This window comes from Siphateles boraxobius, unplaced genomic scaffold (genome assembly GCF_051911475.1).
Source record: "Siphateles boraxobius isolate OS27281-9 unplaced genomic scaffold, OSU_SipBor_1 9, whole genome shotgun sequence".
Classification (NCBI taxonomy): domain Eukaryota; kingdom Metazoa; phylum Chordata; class Actinopteri; order Cypriniformes; family Leuciscidae; genus Siphateles; species Siphateles boraxobius.
This window is the reverse complement of record NW_027509219.1, coordinates 29601515-29621923: the sequence shown is the minus strand read 5'-3', so window position 1 is coordinate 29621923 and position 20409 is coordinate 29601515. Positions and strand designations below refer to the sequence as shown.

Below are 20409 nucleotides of genomic sequence, written 5' to 3'. Positions count from 1 at the left end.
AGTCCTGAACATTCGAGTTATAGTTTGAATCAGTATAATAGCTCACTATGAAGTAACAGATGATTATGAGCCAGTTACTTTGAATGAATTGGTTAAAAATCAGTCCTGAATATACAATGCTATAGTTTGTCTGCAGTACTTTTCTATGTTTTTGAAATAAGTCTTTCCAGGTCTGCATTTGATCAAAAACATAGTAAAACAGTAATATTGTGAAATATTATTACAATTTAAAAGAACTGTCTCTATTTGAATATATTTTAAAAATGTGTGTGACAAAGTTGAATTTTCAGCATCATTACTCCAGTCTTCAGTGTCACATGATTCTTCAGAAATCACAACAGTTATGCTTTTATTTTCAGGATTCTTGGATTAATAGAAACTTCAAAAGATATTTTTTAGCAACATTATAATTATCTTTACTCTCACTGCTGAATAAAAGTATTAATTTCCTTTCTTTTTGTAAATCAGTGAATCAGTGTAGCAACTCAATGGAAAGAGATGTTTCTTTTAAACCAGTTATTTTATATGAATCAGAATTGATTGGTTTGAATCAGTCAAATCTCACTGACTGAATGAATCAATAAAACTAATAATTTTAAAGGCAAGTGAGGTGAATCTGAACAGACGATGCTTGAAAATTACCAATAGAAATTCCTTTAAACACAGTCATTGTATCATTCACATACTCAGTGCGGATTCTTTCAAGTGTCAAAACCGTTAATCATAGTTCATTCGTTCAAAACAACAGAGAATATGAAATACCAGCATGCAGACAGGTGCTAGTTTTTGCAAGCAAATGGAATGTTTGAGGACGTGAAGTTCGTGCCACTTCACTTTTCTGTTTCACTTTTGAGTAGACTGACATTCTGTTCACAAGCTTCCAACAGTGGTTCACATCACCCTGACTCATGTCACAGTTATTTTTTTTTGCAGCCAGTATGCTGAGAGAAAGACTTTTGGGGTGAAGATTATGTCGTAGGTTGTGTTAAGCTGATGAAAAAAAACGCCCAATACTGTAAGTCTCTGCCTCTTTGCTGTTGGTCAGAGTATTTAGGAAAGTGGTGTTCAGGAACGTACTGTTTGGGGGCGGAATGCACCTGTGTGCTGACGGAGGTAGAACCGGGACATTATTCCAGACATGGCTGACAGCCCCAGCTGCCTTCCAGATGTTTATACATCTGATTACTGCATAAATGAAGTATCTGCTCCAATTAACCACAGTTTGCCATCGTTATTTGTAGTTTTGGAGGATTCTAGCTTTTTTCATTACCCCCATGTGCACTTTCTCCCCCTGACCCTCTCTGCCTGTCTTTCTTCTGAGAGCAGAAATTGAACTGAACACATTTAAAGTGAAAGCTTTCAGGCTCAGAAAGCAACATAAAAGCACCATAAAATTGGTCCATATGACTCACAAGGTATGGTTCTAATGAGCCGTTCTTTTAAATGAATTAAAAAATCAGTCTTAAACGTGTATTTTATGTATTAATAAAGACGCACTACAAATGTATGCTTCTTATGAGGAAGTTATTTTAAAATAAATCGGTTTAAAATGAATGGTCTGAATCAGTGTAAATACTCATTGCAAGTCAATGATGCTTTTGGGCCAGGTCTTTTATATTGAATTGACAAAGACTCAAATTCAGACTTGAAATTTTAAGTTATTGATCTGAATCAGTGCAACGACTCACTGCCAACATATGATTTATATGAGAAAGATTATTTTTTTTTATGAAATGGTCACGAACAGGAGTTATTGGTCTAAATCAGTGTAAATACTCACTGCGAACTGATTATTAATCAAAAAGACTTGTCATGTCTTGAACATGCAAATTACCGCATTACTTTCAATCAGTGTGAATAGATGATACTTATGAGCAGTTCTTTTAAATTAAACTTAAGCTTCAGGATTTGTATCCATGTAAAGACTCAACGCATGAATTAATGGGTTAAAAAGACCAAAAAATCTGAAACATATGAGTTATTGGTTGGAATCAGTGTAAATACTCATTGCAAGTGGATGATTGGGCCAGGCCTTTTACATTGAATTGGTTAAAAAGATTCAAAATCAGTATAGAACATTTAAATTTTTGATCTGAATCAATGCAATGTATGGTTCTTATGAGAAAAACCTCTTAGGGTGCTTTCACACCTGACCGTTTGTTTCGGAACCTGGTGCGTTTTTCTCCCATAGTTCGGTTCGTTTAGACATAAGTGAACACGGCAATCACGCTCGGATCCGCACCAAAATAATCGCCTGAATGAGGTGGTCTCCGACCGACTGCAAACGAACTCTGTGGCGGTTTGCTTGAGGTGTGAAAACAATCCGACCCAACGGTCCAAATGGTATTATAATTCATAATGGGAAATGAGGTGTATAAATAGCAGTAGTGTCTGATTCTGTGCAGTAGTGTCTGATTCTCAGCACATTAGTTATCAGTTGAAAACCGAAAGAGCACCTCCTCATCTTAAAATATTGTGTAATTGTGAGATCTCCATGCGAGAATGCTGTCCCGATGAAGCCTTGATTCCTGCCTAGCTGCATTATAACATTTGTATACTGTTTGCGTGTGCCTTGACACAGTTAACCTCTAGACAGCACCGGGAGATCCAGAGAGTGCGTGTTTGAATTTGCTGCAGTATTAATATTAATGTAGCATTCTGTAAGTCGCGCTCGATCAGGCCAATGGGGGTCGTCTGATCAGCACGGAAGGGCTCTGAGTGTTACTGTCTTTTCTCGCGGCAAAGTATTTTTGGTTAAATTCAATTCATTTTGTCAAATGTATTAACTCGTTATTTCATCTGACTCCTTAAATGAAAAAGGCTTTAATGATATCTGTGTATCATTAAATGTGAGCAAATGTTTTACTATTCTTTTAAAGCTCCAGTAGGTAACTTTTGTAAACAAATATTTGTTAAAACTGTCATTATGTCCTGACAGTAGAATATGAGACAGATAACCTGTGAAAAAATCAAGCTCCTCTGGCTCCTCCCTGTGGTCCTACTGCCATTTGCAGAAATACACCGCTCCCGGTCAGAAACAACCAATCAGAGCCAGGAGGAATGTCTTGCAGTGTCAATCACGCTCGTGTACGCGCTGATCACCCCTCTCTTGCACAGCGCGAGCGCGTACCGTCGTTCGTGACTCTCCTGTTCGAACTCGTTCATCCAAATGAACGAATCTTTTTTCAAGTCATTTCGTTCATTCAACGAACGAATTGACTCGAAAAAAGATTTGTTCATTTTGAACGAGTCTTTTTCAGAGTCATTTTGTTCATTCAACGAACGAAGTGACTCGAAAAAAGATTTGTTCATTTTGATGAACGAGTTCGAACAGGATCACGAACGTGCATCACAGAACAGAGCAAGGCGAGCATTTGTGCTTATAAAAATTATTTATTTATTTTTTTAATTTTGAAATGACTGATCGTTTCGCTAGATAAGACCCTTATTCATCGCCTGGTATTGTTTAAAGCCCTTTGAAGCTGCACTGAAACTGTCATTTGGTCCTTGAAACGTTTGTGTCCTATTGAAGTCCATTATATGGAGAAAAGCCTGGAATGTTTTCATCAAAAACCTTAATTTATTTTCGACTGAAGAAAGTAAGACATGGACATCTTGGATGACATGGGGGTGAGTAAATTATCAGCAAACGTTTTTTTAAAAGTGAACTAATCCTTTAACGTTATCTTACTAGCTATTTATAACTTATAGAAAGAGTGCAACGTTATAAAGTTACATGTATTGCAAAATACATAATGATTTGAGGACCAAGTTTGTAGTCAAAGTATGGGCAGGCCATAGTCAATGTAAAACATATTGTTGATGTTTCGTCCCTATTAGTGAATGTTTCATAACCGTTTATAATCCGCCGCCATCGGTGGTCCTGCTTACTAGCCTGCGCGTTCACGGCAGGCTCCGCTGTGGGGAGGAGCTGTGGAGGGAGGGCTGTAGCGCAGCAGAGAGCAAGGGGGTTGGACCTGTAAGTTGTGCTTGTTCAAGTTTTCAGGCTAAGTCAACATTTTCTCAAAACTCCCTACTGCAGCTTTAAACTCTTGAATGAAAATAATGTCAAAGTCAATTAGAATAATCAAATATCACAATTTAATATGTCAGGTAAATGTATCTTTACAATTTCATAATCAATTCAAAGGTAATCAATGCAAAACATCAAATGCTCTAGAACAAAGAAGAAAATCTTTTGCCCGACATTATGAAATACATGAATGCTGAGAGTCTCGGCGACCCTCAGCATTCACGGGCTGATCTGAGATACAGAAAGGCCTGAGCTCTCGTTGCGTTTCATTATATAGGCTAACCGAGGATATTTGCATTCAGAAGTTTACACCTTTTAGGGGAGGGCTAGAGACCACGTTCCTTAGTGTGCCAGTTATCTCTAAACTCTTAAAACCTTATTACATTTTGATTTACTTCTTTGGGAATGAGACATTTGTACCAGTCGCACTGAGACATTTCAAATAATACCAAACATGTATCAAACTCTATGATATTCATTCATATTAAATCATTTCGATTCTTGTGTGGGTTTGGATTATCTCTGCCAGTATGAAGAATGGGGGAGAGAAATGTAGATTAGGATGAGGTAGGTGAGACCTTCGTCTCAATAGTGCATGAGGGGGAGTTCAAATGTTAATTTCCTTTGTTTTCTCAGAGAGTGGCCCTCTCTTAAAGTCCTTCCAGTTTTTCCAGTCTTACATATACAATTTAACAGCGGGAATGACAGCTACATTCGTCTAGTGTTTGCGTGTGTCAACAGTTACAAATAAAGCCACAATAAGCTCATGAAGCGAACTTGTCAATCCTCTTGATGGATGACGCAGAGTAAACTCTGACCAATAAGAGTACAGTTGTACTCGCATGCAACTTGCATAAACAAGTTACTTGCATAAACAAGTTGCAACTTGCATAAACACATTTTGGTACACTTTGGCCTTGTTTACACTGTCGGTGAAATGTGACCCAATTCCGAAATATTTGACACAGATCGGATGTGTGCTATGACCGTGTAAACAGGAAAAAAACGCATGCATTCGGATATTTCGAGCTCGGTTTCAGGCCTCGTTCATATGTGGAAATAAATAAGATATAAATCAGATATGTGCCAATGCGACTGTCATGTAAACAGGCAGATCAGATTTTCTGAGGCATTAGGCTACGTCTCCGTGGTTTAATGACGAGAGCAACCCCGACGCGCAACAGCAAAGGGACGGATGGCGTTGTCGTAGGAGAGGAATGTGGACAAACGCTGACACAAATATAAAAGGTTGGCTTACTCATCCTAAAATTCGGACCCACTGCTCCTTGTTAAAGCCCGCCACGATCTCATTAAAGTGCGTAACTATAGCACAAATTTTATTTCTCGTGCCATTTACGCCAAAAATTGTCTTTGCGTGCATATGATATGCACTTTATGGCGTGTAATACGCACGCACTACACACCCTCAATCCTGCCTTCAATGAGATAGTGTTGTATGTTCCCACCAGTCCTGAGATCTCTCTCTCACACACTAACTGAAGCATTTGCTCATTCTGCTGGATGATGGCCCTTTTCGCACTCCTCCGCCTCAAATTCATGGTGATTTTTGGCGAACTTCGCATATATCGCAAAGCTAGCATCAAGCATATTTTGCGTTTGTCTATCTGTGCAAGAACCCCATTTAAGAATGCGCGATGTTTTGGATAGTATTTCAAGTGTAAACACACGAATCGGAAATGGGTCACAATTGAAAGAACGTGTAAACGGACTGTCAAAAAAATCGGATATAGGCAACAAATCAGAATTGGGCATCAAGACCTGCAGTGTAAATGAGGCCTTTGAATGGTTGCCTTGTGAAAGCGAACCAAACCAAGAAGGAAATGGTGTGAAATCTGAATCAGTGTAACAATCATACTGTGAACGAACGACTGTTCAGGGCCAGGTCTTTTATACTAATTGGTTAGAAAGACTCAAAAAAATCAGTCTTGCAACATGCAAATTATTGGTTGGAATTAGAGTAATGACTGTATAGGAACTCTATATTCTAAATCTTAATTCATACAAAAAATGTACCAAAGAAAAATACTGAAATTTAAGTTTTTTGGTGCTTTTAATTTAGTTTTTTGTTCCTTTCAGAGCTTGACACACAGTAACGATGAACTGTTTTGTAATGAGTATAAAAAGTGCTACAAAAAATCCTTCAAACTGTTTTTCTTTTTTGTTCAACAGAAGAAAAAACACACCATGTGGGTTTGGAATGACATGAGGGTGAGAAAATAATGACAGAATTTCATTACTTGCTGAACTATTCCTTTAATAAAACACCAGAGAGCAAGCGTTTGCAGAGGAGGAGAGAGGACAGTTTATTCCACAGCTAACCGGGAATGTCCGTGGCAGGAATTGTGTGCATGTCCAAGCATGTGAAATTACAACCCCCTCCCCCCGGCACCCCTCTCCGTGACCCGGCTGATCTACTCTGGTACCAGCAGAAAAGCCCCACATCCTCATCAAAAACCGCTGGAGGCCGCAGATGATGAATAGGGGCGCTGGATCTATTAATTCCATGTAACAGTTCCTTTCTGCCTCTTCAGATTCCCAGAGCTCCCGGCACGCTTAGCGGTGCTAAGCTAATGCTCTCACAACCGCAAAGCAGCTTTGACTGTAATCAGGGAATACAATATGTCACCCTTTTCAACACAATGTATGTTATCCACAGAGAGCAAATATGAAAATACATGTTCTGGCACTTGTATCGCAACGGAGGAAACTGCGTGCCTGTGTTCATAACACAAGGACAACTCTGTGGTGTCCTGTGCTCTCCACCTCTACCATTGACCTTCACAAAACACATTCAGAGACTGATGACCATAAAAACGATGTGTCATCAAATATCTTCTTTCCTTTTACTGCTTAGTTTTGCCAAAGTCTAAGATTTCAAAGTCTTAGTAACGCCATATGTTACTTCATTGCAGTAGCCTTGCATATACACAGACAGACTTACATAAAGCTTATGATGTTTCCCAAGTATTGTTCAAAGAATCTTCTCAGAGGACATCGAACAAATGAGGATACGGCGGTAACAGCGTTCTTTCAATTATTCATCATCAGATACGTTTAACATAGTCCAATCAGTTAGTCAATTTAATTAAAACAAAGTGCTGTTTTCTGTTTCATAGGCTTAAAGGATTGAAAATGTTGAATAGATCTAAAGCCACTTGTTTTTGGAAAAAAAAGATGTTATCTGACAACAACCATACAAAGTCATCCCTGTGAACTGATTAGAGCATTCTTAAGATGACTGAACATGCTGTCTGAAAAGCAAGACATGGAAACGTGCCGCTTTGAAGCAATCACAGTGTTCCACTATAATTGCAATTTCACAAAGTGGACTGTCTTTAATAATGATGATAGAAAAACAGTGTACAAGTTATTAAATACCTGTTATATTTGCAGTGTGCAGAATTATCAAAACCTCATATCATTGTTTGAGTAATATTGCACAGTGTGCTACAGACAAAAAAAAAATATGTTCACATCCTAAAAGGAATGTTATAGTAAGCTAAAATGAAAATGAAAATATATAAATAGGCTAATAGATGAAAAACTTAAAAAACTGAAATGAAAAAGATAAATGCTGCCTTGATGAAGTACTAAAATAAAAAATAAAACATAATATTATAAAAATGTCAAAAGCATATGACCAAATTACAAGTAAAATTCAGTGTTATTTACCGAAGACATTTAAAACAACCAAAAAGGGATTATGAGATCAAAGAAAGCTTGTCAACAGGGACAAAACAAGAAGCTCATACTAAAAGTTATTTTTCCTTGATAGCTGGAAATGTCCACACTGTTAATGAACCTAAATGAACTTTACATATAAAATAACTCCATTTGTAATTCAGTAACATGGCATAAACTTAGTAAAAGTTCTACATCTGCATCTCTTACACTTTAGAAAGTGGACAGAAGTCTTCTTGTTGAATAAAATGTCATTATAAACGATCCTCTCAACTTCGCAATGAATACAAGATTCTGATAAGTCATACTGCTATAACATAAAACATAATTTATATATTTTAAATGATTAAAAATGATTATTACAGTCCACAATTAAACAGGCTGCTCTGTTAAGAACATAGCAGCAGCTCTGACAGACTTCCAATATCAGACTTCCACTTATAAGCCACAATTTAATCCTGTTTACGTTCAATAAACCTGAGTTTGCAGACTCGTTGCTGACCTATGACATAAACTCCGAGATGAGCTTCGAAGAACGGAACAATCCAAGACCACATCACATGGTGAATAAAAAAATCGAGACAACTCAAATAATATGATTATTCATAACAACTGTAGAAGTCAGTGCAAAACCACCTAAACTAAATCACTCACATTATAATCAAAAAATCTGTCTACAGTGGAAGCGTCCTTCTGTGACATTTTCTAGAGTTAACTATACTTTTCTGCTTGTCAGATTCTTTTAAATGCACACAGCAGAATCTTTACCGGCTGACACATTTCTACCTTGGCTTGATACAGTATATACACTGCCAGTCCTACATCTTATCTTTATTTTTGTTCAAAAGACCATGAAATTAAAACTCTTCCGCGTGCGTCGAATGAAGAGGTAATGCCCTCAGAAAAGATAGTTTGCTCTGTCTATTTTGTATGCAACTGCTGTAATGAACTGTACACTTGTGAAACATCGGTTTGAAGCGTGTTTGTGCATGCGAATGCATTCATGCGCATATCTGTGACCTGCTTACTAATGCGTGGGAGTGTACGCTTAACAAGTCAATGCCTAATGGAGTGACTCATTACTAGTGATTTTCATTCCAACGGCTGTTCAGTTAATTCAGATATATCTGGCAAAAAAAAAAAAACAGCTCAGAGGTGACCGGAAACAGAAACAGAATATTGCCATATTTAGGAACTGACACCCTGAGCGACTCACCGTCCATCCGCCTCCATCAGTAGTCATGTCACAGAAGACCTGGAAGCCTGCTGGGTAATGTGTGGGGAACACGGAGTAGATACCATCCTCTCTTTGCCCGCTGGCATAGATGTCACTGCAGTCCCTGGGTCTGGAACCTGGCAGAAGATAGGACATGCCAGCATCATCAATCCACATTAAGCGGCAAGCCATCCGTTTTTTAGTTTTTCTTTTAGTTTTTTGAGAAACCTGTTCAAGGTACGGTGTGAGAAAAGAAAGCTTCAAGACTTCAAATCTGTCATCTCGCACCTGCTGTCTAAGCAGTGGCATGTCTCTTTCACACTGCTAGAAAGCTTATGAGGGAATAGGTGTGAAACCATTCTAGAGCTCATTAGGGCAGGCTGGAAAGTTGAGAATATGTGGCTAATGAGGAGGTTTTTTTTACCCTCTCCGCCGGCGCAGCCCTTGGGCCGGACACCGCGCACCGGAGCCCTCTGCAGATCAGCCTTGAGACGGCTCTTGATGTTTCCAGTTTCCTTCTGCATGGAGCTGAGTGCGTCGCTCACAGAGTTCACCACTTTCACCATGTTGATCTGACTCTCTGACAGCAGCTGGAGAGAGAAAGCAAGGCAGTTTGAGGGACAAAGGGATAAAACAAATGATCCATTTCTCTTACTGAATCTCAGAGACTCACGTACTCGCATGTTTGAATCAGCCTGACAAATACTTTAGAGTACTAAAATGTTCTAGGCACAACTGCCACATTTGTATTGATTCACTTTACCAAAAGATCTTTGTGAAACTTTTCATGTGGCAAATAAGATTTAAACATTTAAATGTTATTTAGAAAATAGAAATATAGAAATGTAAATAATGATAATGAATATTTTTAAAAAATTATTATTAAAATGAAAATCACCAATATTTATTACAATATTTAAAATACTGTTTATATATTTGTACAATATAAAAATTACAATACTATATATAAATATATTTAATGTTTTAACTATTTCTAAAATATAAATATAAAAATATAATATATAAAAAATATAATTATAGTTGTTATTTAATGTTTTAAGTTAATTAAAATGAAAATCATAAATTTTAATTTAAAAAATAAATATTAAAACTGGTTAATGTAGTATTGTTAGAAACAATTAAGATTTTTTTACATGTTTTTGAAAGAAGTCTTTTGTGCTCACCAAGGCAGCATTTATTTGATCAAAAATACAGTAAAAACAGTAATATTTTGAAATAATATTATAATTTAAAATAATTCCTCTATTTTAAGTAAGGGATAATGTACATCTAGCGAATAAAGCCAGACAGAGTGATCAGGACTTGCATCAGCCTGAAGGAGTTTATTCTGCGATAACAACCGGCTGGATGTACATTATCCTGCTTATTACACGGCTACTTGTCACGTAAGTACATGAAATATTGATCTGAGTCGAAATATTTTATTAGCAAAGCTTCCGCAAAGAGAGCAGTTGCTAGTGCGGCAAGTTCAAACTAGACGGACATTTAAGGGATACGGTATACAGTCTTACCATTTATTATACGGTATTACAACACATAAATAATTATGGGGATAAGAGATATTGATCTGAGATGAAGCTGTTTTAAAATCGTACCTGTTTGACATCTTCTAATCCATTACAGTGTAAAAAACAATTGTCGCAAAATGGCAGAAGCTGCGTTTCAATGAAACAAGAGAGAGCGATTCCACGAGGAAAAAACTTTCCTAGCAAGCATATAGCACAGCTGAATTCAGTAACCCGGATTTAAAGCCTGTGTTATCTGTTTTCAGCGGTTGTTATCGGGAAAATAACATACTGCTGGATGGCGCAATTGACCAATTAGAATCAAGCCTTCCACAGAGTCGTGTAATGATATATTTTAAAATATAATACATTTATCTGTAACAAAGCTGTATTTTCAGGATCATTACTCTAGTTTTCAGTGTATTATGCATATCATTCTAATATGCTGATTTGCTGCTAAAGAAACATTTCATATTGTTTTTAATGGAAGATGTTCATGTCTTTCTTTCTTCAGTCGAAAAGAAATTAAGGTTTTTGAGGAAACATTTTTTTCTCCATATAGTGGACTTCAATGGAGTACAATGGTTGAAGGTCCAAATTGCAGTTTCAATGCAGCTTCAAAGACTCTACACGATCCCAGCCGAGAAATAAGGATCTTATCTAGCGCAACAATCGATCATTTTCAAAAAAAAAAAAAAACATTTATATACTCTTTTAACCAAAAATGCTCATCTGGCAGTAGCTCTGTGATGCACCACGCATTACGTAATCATGTTGAGAGGTCACGCGTGACATAGGCAGAAGTACAGACCTAGTGTGTAAAAAAGCGAACGTGCAAAGACTAAATCAAATGCCATTTACAAAAAATTAATAATACATAATAGGTGAAACAACTATGTCGGACGATTTTAAAGGTTGAGGATAAAATGAGATGGAGTTTTTCACCCTACCCTACCTTTTTGAACCGGAACAGGCGTGACCTTTCAACGTGATTACATAATGCGTGGCGTATCGCAGAGCTAGTGCAAGACGAGCATTTGTGGTTAAAAAGTATTTAAATGTTTGTTTGTTTTTTTAAATGACTGATCATTTCGCTAGATAAGACCCTTATTCCTCGGTTGGGATCGTGTAGAGTCTTTGAAGCTACATTGAAACTACAATATGGACCTTCAAACTGTTGGAACCCACTGAAGTCCACTATATGGAGAAAAATCCTGGAATGTTTTGCTTAAAAACCTTCATTTCTTTTTGACTGAGGAAAGAAAGACATGAACATCTTGGATGACGTGGGGCTGAGTAAATTACTAGGACATTTTTAATTCTGACATGAACTAATCCTTTAATATTTTTGTGCAAATATTGCTTACCGGTGAAATCATTAGATTTCATGATTTCTCGGCATTTCCATGCCTTTCCTAAAAGCCTAGCTTAGACAATAATAACAATGAAGTCTCTGTATCAGCATGTGGTCCTCGGCTCTGCAGTGAAGGAACAGGTGCACTATGCTGCACAACACTGATAGTGCTTCAGTCTAGAGGGCTCACGGCCAGTGGGTCTCAGTTTAAGTTTCCCAGACAGCTCTCTTTATTGCCTGCATCAGCAAACCCGCTCAGGTCACCTCGATAAATTTTTTTTTTTTTTTAAACTTCATTCGTTCTGAGTGAGGCAAACTACGTCTTTCTCTAAGGACAGATCTTTGTGTTGCAGACATCTATATCATGACTCAATGTGGCACTTAGGCATATAGAAAGCTCAGCTGGCGATTAGCAAAAATTAGCCCTAAAGTGAAGCCTTTTCCGTATGACACATGAAAGCTCTCCTTTGGGGTGTGAACAAACATCAAGTTCTTTGAGAGTGTGTCGCTAACAAGTCTGCGTGTGCGCATATGTCGCTGTGACAACACTGCAAGCTAAGTGTGTGACCGTGCGCACGCTTGAAGTTGATGACGGCTGACGCACTATGTACTTTCTGTGTGGATGGTTGGGACATTATCATTCGTAGCTCTCGACACACTGGTTCGCTCTGGCACGCTGCCATAGCAACAACACTTAAACGTCTATCATTACAATGCTTGTCCAGCATCAAAAGAAAAACGTCACACGCATGAAAAGATAATGTTGCCAAAAGTACAATGCACGCCATACTAGCGTTTGTTCAATGACTTGAACCTCTTGGCATACACTCGACAGGACGCAAGACCTTAGTCACCACATCTACTCTAAACATTGCCTCCCTTTTATTAATGAACACAGCAAGAAACTACAAATTAAAAGATCCAGCTATTCAAAACTCACCTCGAACTATCAATTTCAATGGCTGTGTTTGGAACAGAACATTACAACTTACTGAATACTGTATACATTGTATTCCACATTCTATTGTTTTCAAACTGTATGTGAAACACTAGGCATTATAACATGATGAATATTTCATAGTCAGTTAACATGCACAAGATATTAATCAGAATTAGCTCAGATTTGTATTGTAGACACATGAATATTCCAGTTTCTCAAAAATGTAAGACATCTGGCATTAACCTGTATTTATTAGAATGTTGGGGCATGCAAACACCTTATTTTTCTTAATATTTATTTATATTATTTACATATTTTATGAATTATTATTACTGATATTAATTTGTTTATCCAAAACAACAACATTATTTTCAACATTATTATACATTTGATTATAAGGAAAGAAAAATAATACCATTAATTATTATTATTATTAATGATAATGATATGGTTATGTATTGAATAACCATTGTATTGTATTGAATATACAGTATTATCATTAATAATAATGTTTATAATAATAATAATACATACATCAAAATAATATTTATTATTGTTGTAAATGTAATAATAATAATTAGTTTAATTTATTATTATTATTATTAGTAGTAGTAGTATTATTATATAATGTTTTGTTATTATTATCATTCTTATTGTAATGATAATAATATGGTTATAATAATAAACCTATTATTATTATTGTAAATGTAATAATTATTATTATTTTATTTTTTTTAAATATATAATTTTTTGTATTATTATTATAATTATTATTTCAAATATCCACAGTTACAGAACGCTAATTGTTATCTGTGCATGTCCAAACAAAGATAATTGTAGGTGATTTTAGAATCAGACAGTTGAAAAGTCAAGCTTATTTTTTAAAATATTAAAAGAAAGGTCATGGCCATCCTGCTCTTAAAGACATGGATGAGAATTAATGAGTTAGCTAACATACTGTTCAATATTACAGCAAAAACATTGCAAAACTGCATAAGTATTTCCAGAAGAAACATGCAAGGACAAGAACAGAAGGAAAAGACCAAGCATGTCTTTAATATGTTTCGATTTTGCTGGAAGATTCTTAAACTAGCAGATTCAATTTAATTCAATCAGTAAATTATATTCATGTACACAAGTCAAACAGTCGTATGATAAATTATCACTACATGACTACATCACTTTCCATCTGTTATCATCTTGGAAAATTTGGTAAAATTTTGGTAACATTTGGCTATTCAATAAATTAATGAGACAAGAAAAAGATAATTTTACTACTGGATCGTGCATCACACTGTAAATGTCAAGAGCATTGCATTGTGGGATATCATATTTCACACAGTAAACACTGGTTTATGAGGTGAATGTAGGAGGTCATGCAGGTATTCTGTGCGTACAGAAAAATACTGTAGCCATAATACATACTGTACTGCATACTGCAGAAATAGCAAGAGCAGATTGGTAGTAAGCTATTACGAACACAGCCAATGTCACGGCATGGAACCATGCACATTAGCGCCCACTGACTGCACATATACCCGACGTCTGTCTGCTTCCATCCCTCTCAAACGTGTTAAGAGATGATAGAGGGAAATGAACTGAGGTTAAGAGTCTCATGCCAAAACATTTTAGCAGATAAAGAGACACAGATAGCCCCTCTTTTAAATAAGTACCGCCTGGGCCATTTGTCATCTCCAGGCTGGACCTGAACATCGATGGCATAAACATTATTTAAAAGAAATTTGCTTCCTGTTTGAGGGGCTTTCATTAATCATAGACATATTCGAACACGCTTCCTCCGCAAGACTCTGTATCATCAATAATCTCGCCAACAGAATACGCATCCAAGTTTGGAACACAGCTCTTAGTTTTGGAAATGACTGATGATAGATCAAAGTCGAAAGATTAATAAGCACAATCGAACAGGAGGAGACCAAAGGGAAAAATTGCCCTGCTTGCTGACACATCAAATCTTTCTTAGTATGCAAATGACGCAAAACAAAAGATTCTGCACTCAAGTGAACTGAACTTTTCCCATAAATTGTGCATTCATTTCCAAATCTCTGGTTCTACAGCAACTATATATACATACAAGCCTTGACATTAACTCTTTTGCTCACCAGCCACTGTGGCTAGTGGTTTTCCAAAGTTACTAGCTACTCAGCATTTTCCCTGGCCACAATTTTGACATCGATACCATATGGAAAAACTGTCATATAGATATTTTTAATATTATCTCATAATTTGGCAACCGGTATATTAGGCTGCTGTCAGTTTAAGACCTGACGCACGGACCCACTATACTGTTTTATATAGCTTAGCCAATATACTTTTCTTCATGTGTGCGCACTTTGGGTGTGAGCACAAAATCTGTGGGAATGAGTAAAATTATGCTCAATACATGCAATCCCTCGCCAAAATTCAAGCCTTGTAACACCAACAATACTCATCGGGAGCAAATTAAACGAGTGAGTAAAGAGACCAGTTTTTTGTGTCACTCGCTGTCGGAGAGATGAGAGAGCGTGAACGCGCAGCTGGCATTGTGTATCCTGTGGAAGAGTTTCAGATATTACAGTAAAGATATGTATCTAAAAATCTATATTTTTGACAACAGTAGATTGCAATTAGTTTTTAAAAGACTACAATTAAAAAATGTATATTAAATAAAATTCAAGCCCCCAAAGTGGCTAATAGGAGTGACTGCGTTACACGCCACCGCTGAAATCCACGGGTTGGCGGGTGTTAATGTCAAGCCCTGTATACATACATATACATATATACTGTGTGATATGACATGTGAGTGAGTAAATTACGACAAAATTTACATTTCTTCTCAGAGACAGAGAGTTTAAAATACTTTTAAAAAGAGAGTTAACGCATAATTAAACAAATAAATAAATGACAACCAAGTCATTGGCCAGGCATAACAACAATCACAAAAAAGTCGAACCAGCTCTTTCCATCCTTTCATTTTGCGGCAGACGACAGATGCGATTTTGCCAGGAGAAAAGGGTGAAGTGTCAGCATGTATTAATTTCAAAGTCTGGCTGACAGATGAGTCAACATTTCCTTCCTCCTCCACCACACCTTCTAAAGCAAAAGGACAAAAGAAAGTGGTCTCTTTGCCAAAGGTTTGTCATAAAGGTAGAAAGGCCATGCGCTCCTCTCTTCGCAGAGCAATCTCCCACAGCAACTGCACTGAGTCTATGCTCATAATTAACAAGAGAGTTCTAATGAGGTCCTGTAGCTGGATTAATAAGTTCTCCTGAAGGACCAAATGGGTTTTACCTGCCCTTTACTAAACCCAGGTTTCATGACACACTGAACTGTATTAAGTTGCTGTTAAAGTGGAATAGTGAGGCACAAACTACTTCCCCAAATGCATGCTACTGATCTCCTGCCACCTTAGATGTGCTGCCAGCTCTGCAGCCGTGGCAGTGACCTAGTTGTGAGCACTCCAGTCTAAACGGGGAGAGGGAGATGGCAGGTATGCCGGAGACAAATTATATATCCTGAAAGTTAAAGTGCAGCTACTTAAAAAACGTCGAGCTGACTTTGTAATAGAAATATAGAGATTAAAGCACAATTAACCACTGAATTTAATGCATCATATACAATAAGGTTCAACGGTGAAAAAGCAAATGCTTTGGGACCTCATTGTATATATATATATATATATATATATATATATATATATATATATATATATATATATTCAGTCCAAAGGCATACAAACTCATGCAATGTTACACAGTGGGCACATTCTGTGGAAGTTAGTCTATAAAAGTGGCATATTCCCTCTAATGCATCACTATGTTCTCCATGTTCTAGTTTTTCCGGAGCACTGAGGTGGGATAATGACTAAGGAGGCCTGGATTCAGCCAACCTCATTAATGATCCAGGGCTTTTGCCGAGTCAGATCGCTGGCACCTTGGGATCCACAAAAGAAACCTTTATCCATCCTTCAAAGAGATGTTGAGGATAGATTTACTTAGCATCTCAGCAATTCCATTGTCATAGGAAGAAATAAACCTTCTTTTGATCAAAGGTAAATAGTCTGATTTCTGCACCACTAGTGGCAATAATAGAAACTGCAGAAATAAAGAGATTGCCTAACACTCCTACTACCAACTTTTTCAGCAGCCTTCGCTTCAGATGTATTTTCCCATTTATTTTCTCCATTTACGACACTTGGTTAATATTCATTGATTATCAGCAAGAACATTATAATTTAGGTTTATTTCAAAATATTCATATATATATATATATATATATATATATATATATATATATATATATATGTGGTTAGGTTTAGGCTAACCCTAACCTAACCCTAACCTAACCTGGCTAACCCTAACCTAACATATTCATATATATACTAACAGTGATGGGAATAACGGTGTTACAAATAAACGGCGTTACTGTTACTGACAATAAAATGCGGCGTTACCATAACTGAGCTCACTGAAGCGGTTTTCATCCAAGTAGGCCCTCTCTCCGCCATAGGACCTGCAAAGTTTTTTCTCTGGTGTGTTTGTGTGTGTGTTTATGAGGCGCCAGACTGGACAAAAGTGAAGCAAACGCGGCGAGTGCGCTTGGCAGTGCGCAAGAGAGACCGGTCGAGCATTATATAGCTGAAATTACACATTTCACATTTCAGCATTAGAATAACCTCTGTGGCCTATTGGTATCATCTGCAACATTTTAATTAGTTTACATGGTTATAAAATAAAACCCCAAAATAACCTGCAGGGAACGTTCCCAGAAAATATCTTTGTTTGACTGATTGTGAACACGTGCGGCAAACACACCTAGAATTTGGCTTAAATAAGCTCTGATGATGACATTCTCTGTAGGTTATAAAAATAAAACCCCCAAATATTATATTTTATTATTTTTTATTTATTTTTGCTACATTGTTCAGTATTACTTTGAGAGCACTTCTTGTTAAACTGTTTACATTTGTGAGGAAGAAAATACTTTAAGCAGGCTACAGTATGTCTACCAGTTTTATCATTTTTTATTTGCACTACAAAGATTGTATGTATATTTTTTATTATTATTTATTAATTTTTGGTACATTTATTAAGAAGCATAATTTATTTTTAGACTTATTTGTTGGCCAGTTGTGGTCTGTACAATAAATATTAAAAGTTCTAAACCATATATTGTGTATTATTGTTTCACTGTAGTAATGATAATAGTTACAATAATATATTGAATTTAATAGGTGTCTCTTACATTGTTCCACAGCAACATTAAAATAGTGTAGATTAGTGCACAATGTTTTTTAATAATAATTTATTCTATTTAGTGTCCATTTAATTCATTTAACATTAAATATTGGGGTCATCCAAGTTATTTGACATATTTGAACATTTCAAAAAAAAGTAACTCAATAGTTACTTTCCCATGTAATTAGTTACTTTTATAATAATGTAATTCAGGTACTAACTCAGTTACTATTTGTGAGAAGTAACTAGTAGCTATAACTAATTACTTTTTTAAAGTAACACACCCAACACTGTATACTAACATATTAACTTAAACACTATATTTAAAAAATGAATGGGATGTTTACTTTAAAAACCCTGTTGGTGCTGTATTGTTCAGAAAAACGGGTAATGTCACCACCAATTAATTGAGCCTGAATATCAGGCCATTCAAACAAAAGGAGCAATTTTCACTATAATGTTTGACTAATCGCTTACATAGCTTACATGTCTCATAAAAAAGTGTACCTTTGACAAAGATAAATTGAATGATGCCTATTAAGATTTAATAGAGCTTACTTAATATACCATGATCGAATCCACTATTTTTTAGTAAGCACTGGGCAGATATTGCATTTCATTTCATCTGTAGAGAGTAAGTAAACACAGGTTATAGACAGATCTAATATGAGCTCAGGATATCATGGTATACCTGTAATTAAGTTTTGAAATTACCCTTCAGAACTCTCGTTCGGTATTCTTGTAATTCCACTCAATGGCCCCATGATATGGATATTTGCTTTCGGATTTATCCTGTGGTTTTCAAGGAGAGTGTTTGCAAACCAGTTCATAGCTCCCATCAACCCAACCACGACAAGCGTGTGTGTCCCTTGAGCTGAGATATCCATCCATATCATGAAGTTATCTCTGACTCTGTGATAAATAATAAAAAGTTCCCATGATAATACCAGGCTGTATAGTCTAAACTACACAAGGCTGTGAAATACAACCCCCTTCTCTCAACCCAATCATCCCTATTGATGGGGCAGTGTTTTTATTGTCTGGCCGAGGGAATGTAATGAAAGCATGGCCCTGGTTTACTGGCTGAATTCATAAAACGCTGATCTAAATGTAGGGGCCACAGCTCCCATCTGTCTCTCATTCTGTCTCCTGCTCTCCAGAGCCAGGCCTGAAATGATGCTATCACATATCAGACACACAGGACACCTACGGCACTTTGATAAATATAAAAGAAAATGACAATTATGGCATATTTTACAAAATTTAACAAGGGATTAGACCGTTTGGATGTTTAGTAGATGATCAAGATATTCCTATAACAAAAATGTACTTAAATATTATTTAATTATTATGTTATTCTGGGTAAAATAGTAACAGCTGTTTTGATCAAATATAATAACATATATATTATACATACACGGTGTTACAGTTAATCTATGCTTGTTTTCTTTTATGGGTGGGTTTCTTTATGTGTTTAGTTCTGTTCTGCTTAGAGTGAATCCATTGAATTTCCCCACATATATGTATATTATATATATTGTGTGTGTGTGTGTGTGTGTGTGTGTGTGTGTGTGTGTGTGTGTGTGTGTGTGTGTGTGTGTGTGTGTGTGTGTGTGTGTGTGTGTGTGTGTGTGTGTGTGTGTGTGAGAGAGAGAGAGACAACTGTACAGTATATAATATATACTTTATAATATTTTGGATAAAATATGATCATATAATATTAATATAGTAATATATAGTAATATAAAGTAAAAAGGTTAACATTGAAAAGCTACACAGCTGAATCTCAAAAAAGCACATTCATATATATATATATATATATATATATACAATATGTAGACAACTGTAATATTTATGTTAAGTTATTTTTGGATATAAAACAGTCGAGCACATTCAAATGGGTCTATATTTCTTATACAGACATCATGTGGTTGCCTGAATTATCTACTATATTGTCCTTGTGTGGTCTGCCACATCAAATAAAGTCCTCCACTGTTTGACCACTGAGCCCCAGTGCGTTTTGTCATCTCATCTTCAAATGCACAGTGAAAATGAGGTGTGTGCCTGGTGGGGATGTTGGCATACGGCTGCGTAGTGTGAGCTCAATCCTCCGCTAGTTCACAGGCAAGTCATTTCCCTCAAGTTTCAATTATAAAAAAAAAGAAAAGAGAAAGAAATAAAGATAGAGCCGTTCATCAAGGGAAAAGCTCATAAAGAGCTTTAGTATGCCGACAACATATTGGCAGAAGAGAGAAATGGTATCTTGTAAACACTGGAAGATTTGTTGAATCTTTGAGAAACCTTAGTGTTTCAGGCTCAAATTACTGTCAAGGATAAATAATCTCTCGTCTTCTGTAATCAGCGAGTGTTACACTCATAAAAGGTCATAAAGTGGGAACTTGTG

The 20409-nt window shown here is 36.4% G+C and overlaps 1 protein-coding gene across 5 annotated transcripts in view; it reads right to left on the bottom strand.

Moving 5' to 3' along the window:
• fibcd1a (fibrinogen C domain containing 1a) overlaps positions 1-20409 on the bottom strand; it is a 148363-nt gene that overhangs the window by 64902 nt on the left and 63052 nt on the right. For all 5 annotated transcript variants that reach the window (XM_077224225.1, XM_077224224.1, XM_077224222.1 and 2 more), the window contains 2 exons: positions 9376-9541; positions 8952-9088 (listed from right to left, as the gene is read on the bottom strand). In XM_077224225.1, coding sequence (XP_077080340.1) covers positions 8952-9088; positions 9376-9541 — 303 coding nt within the window. The remainder of the gene's footprint in view (positions 1-8951; positions 9089-9375; positions 9542-20409) is intronic.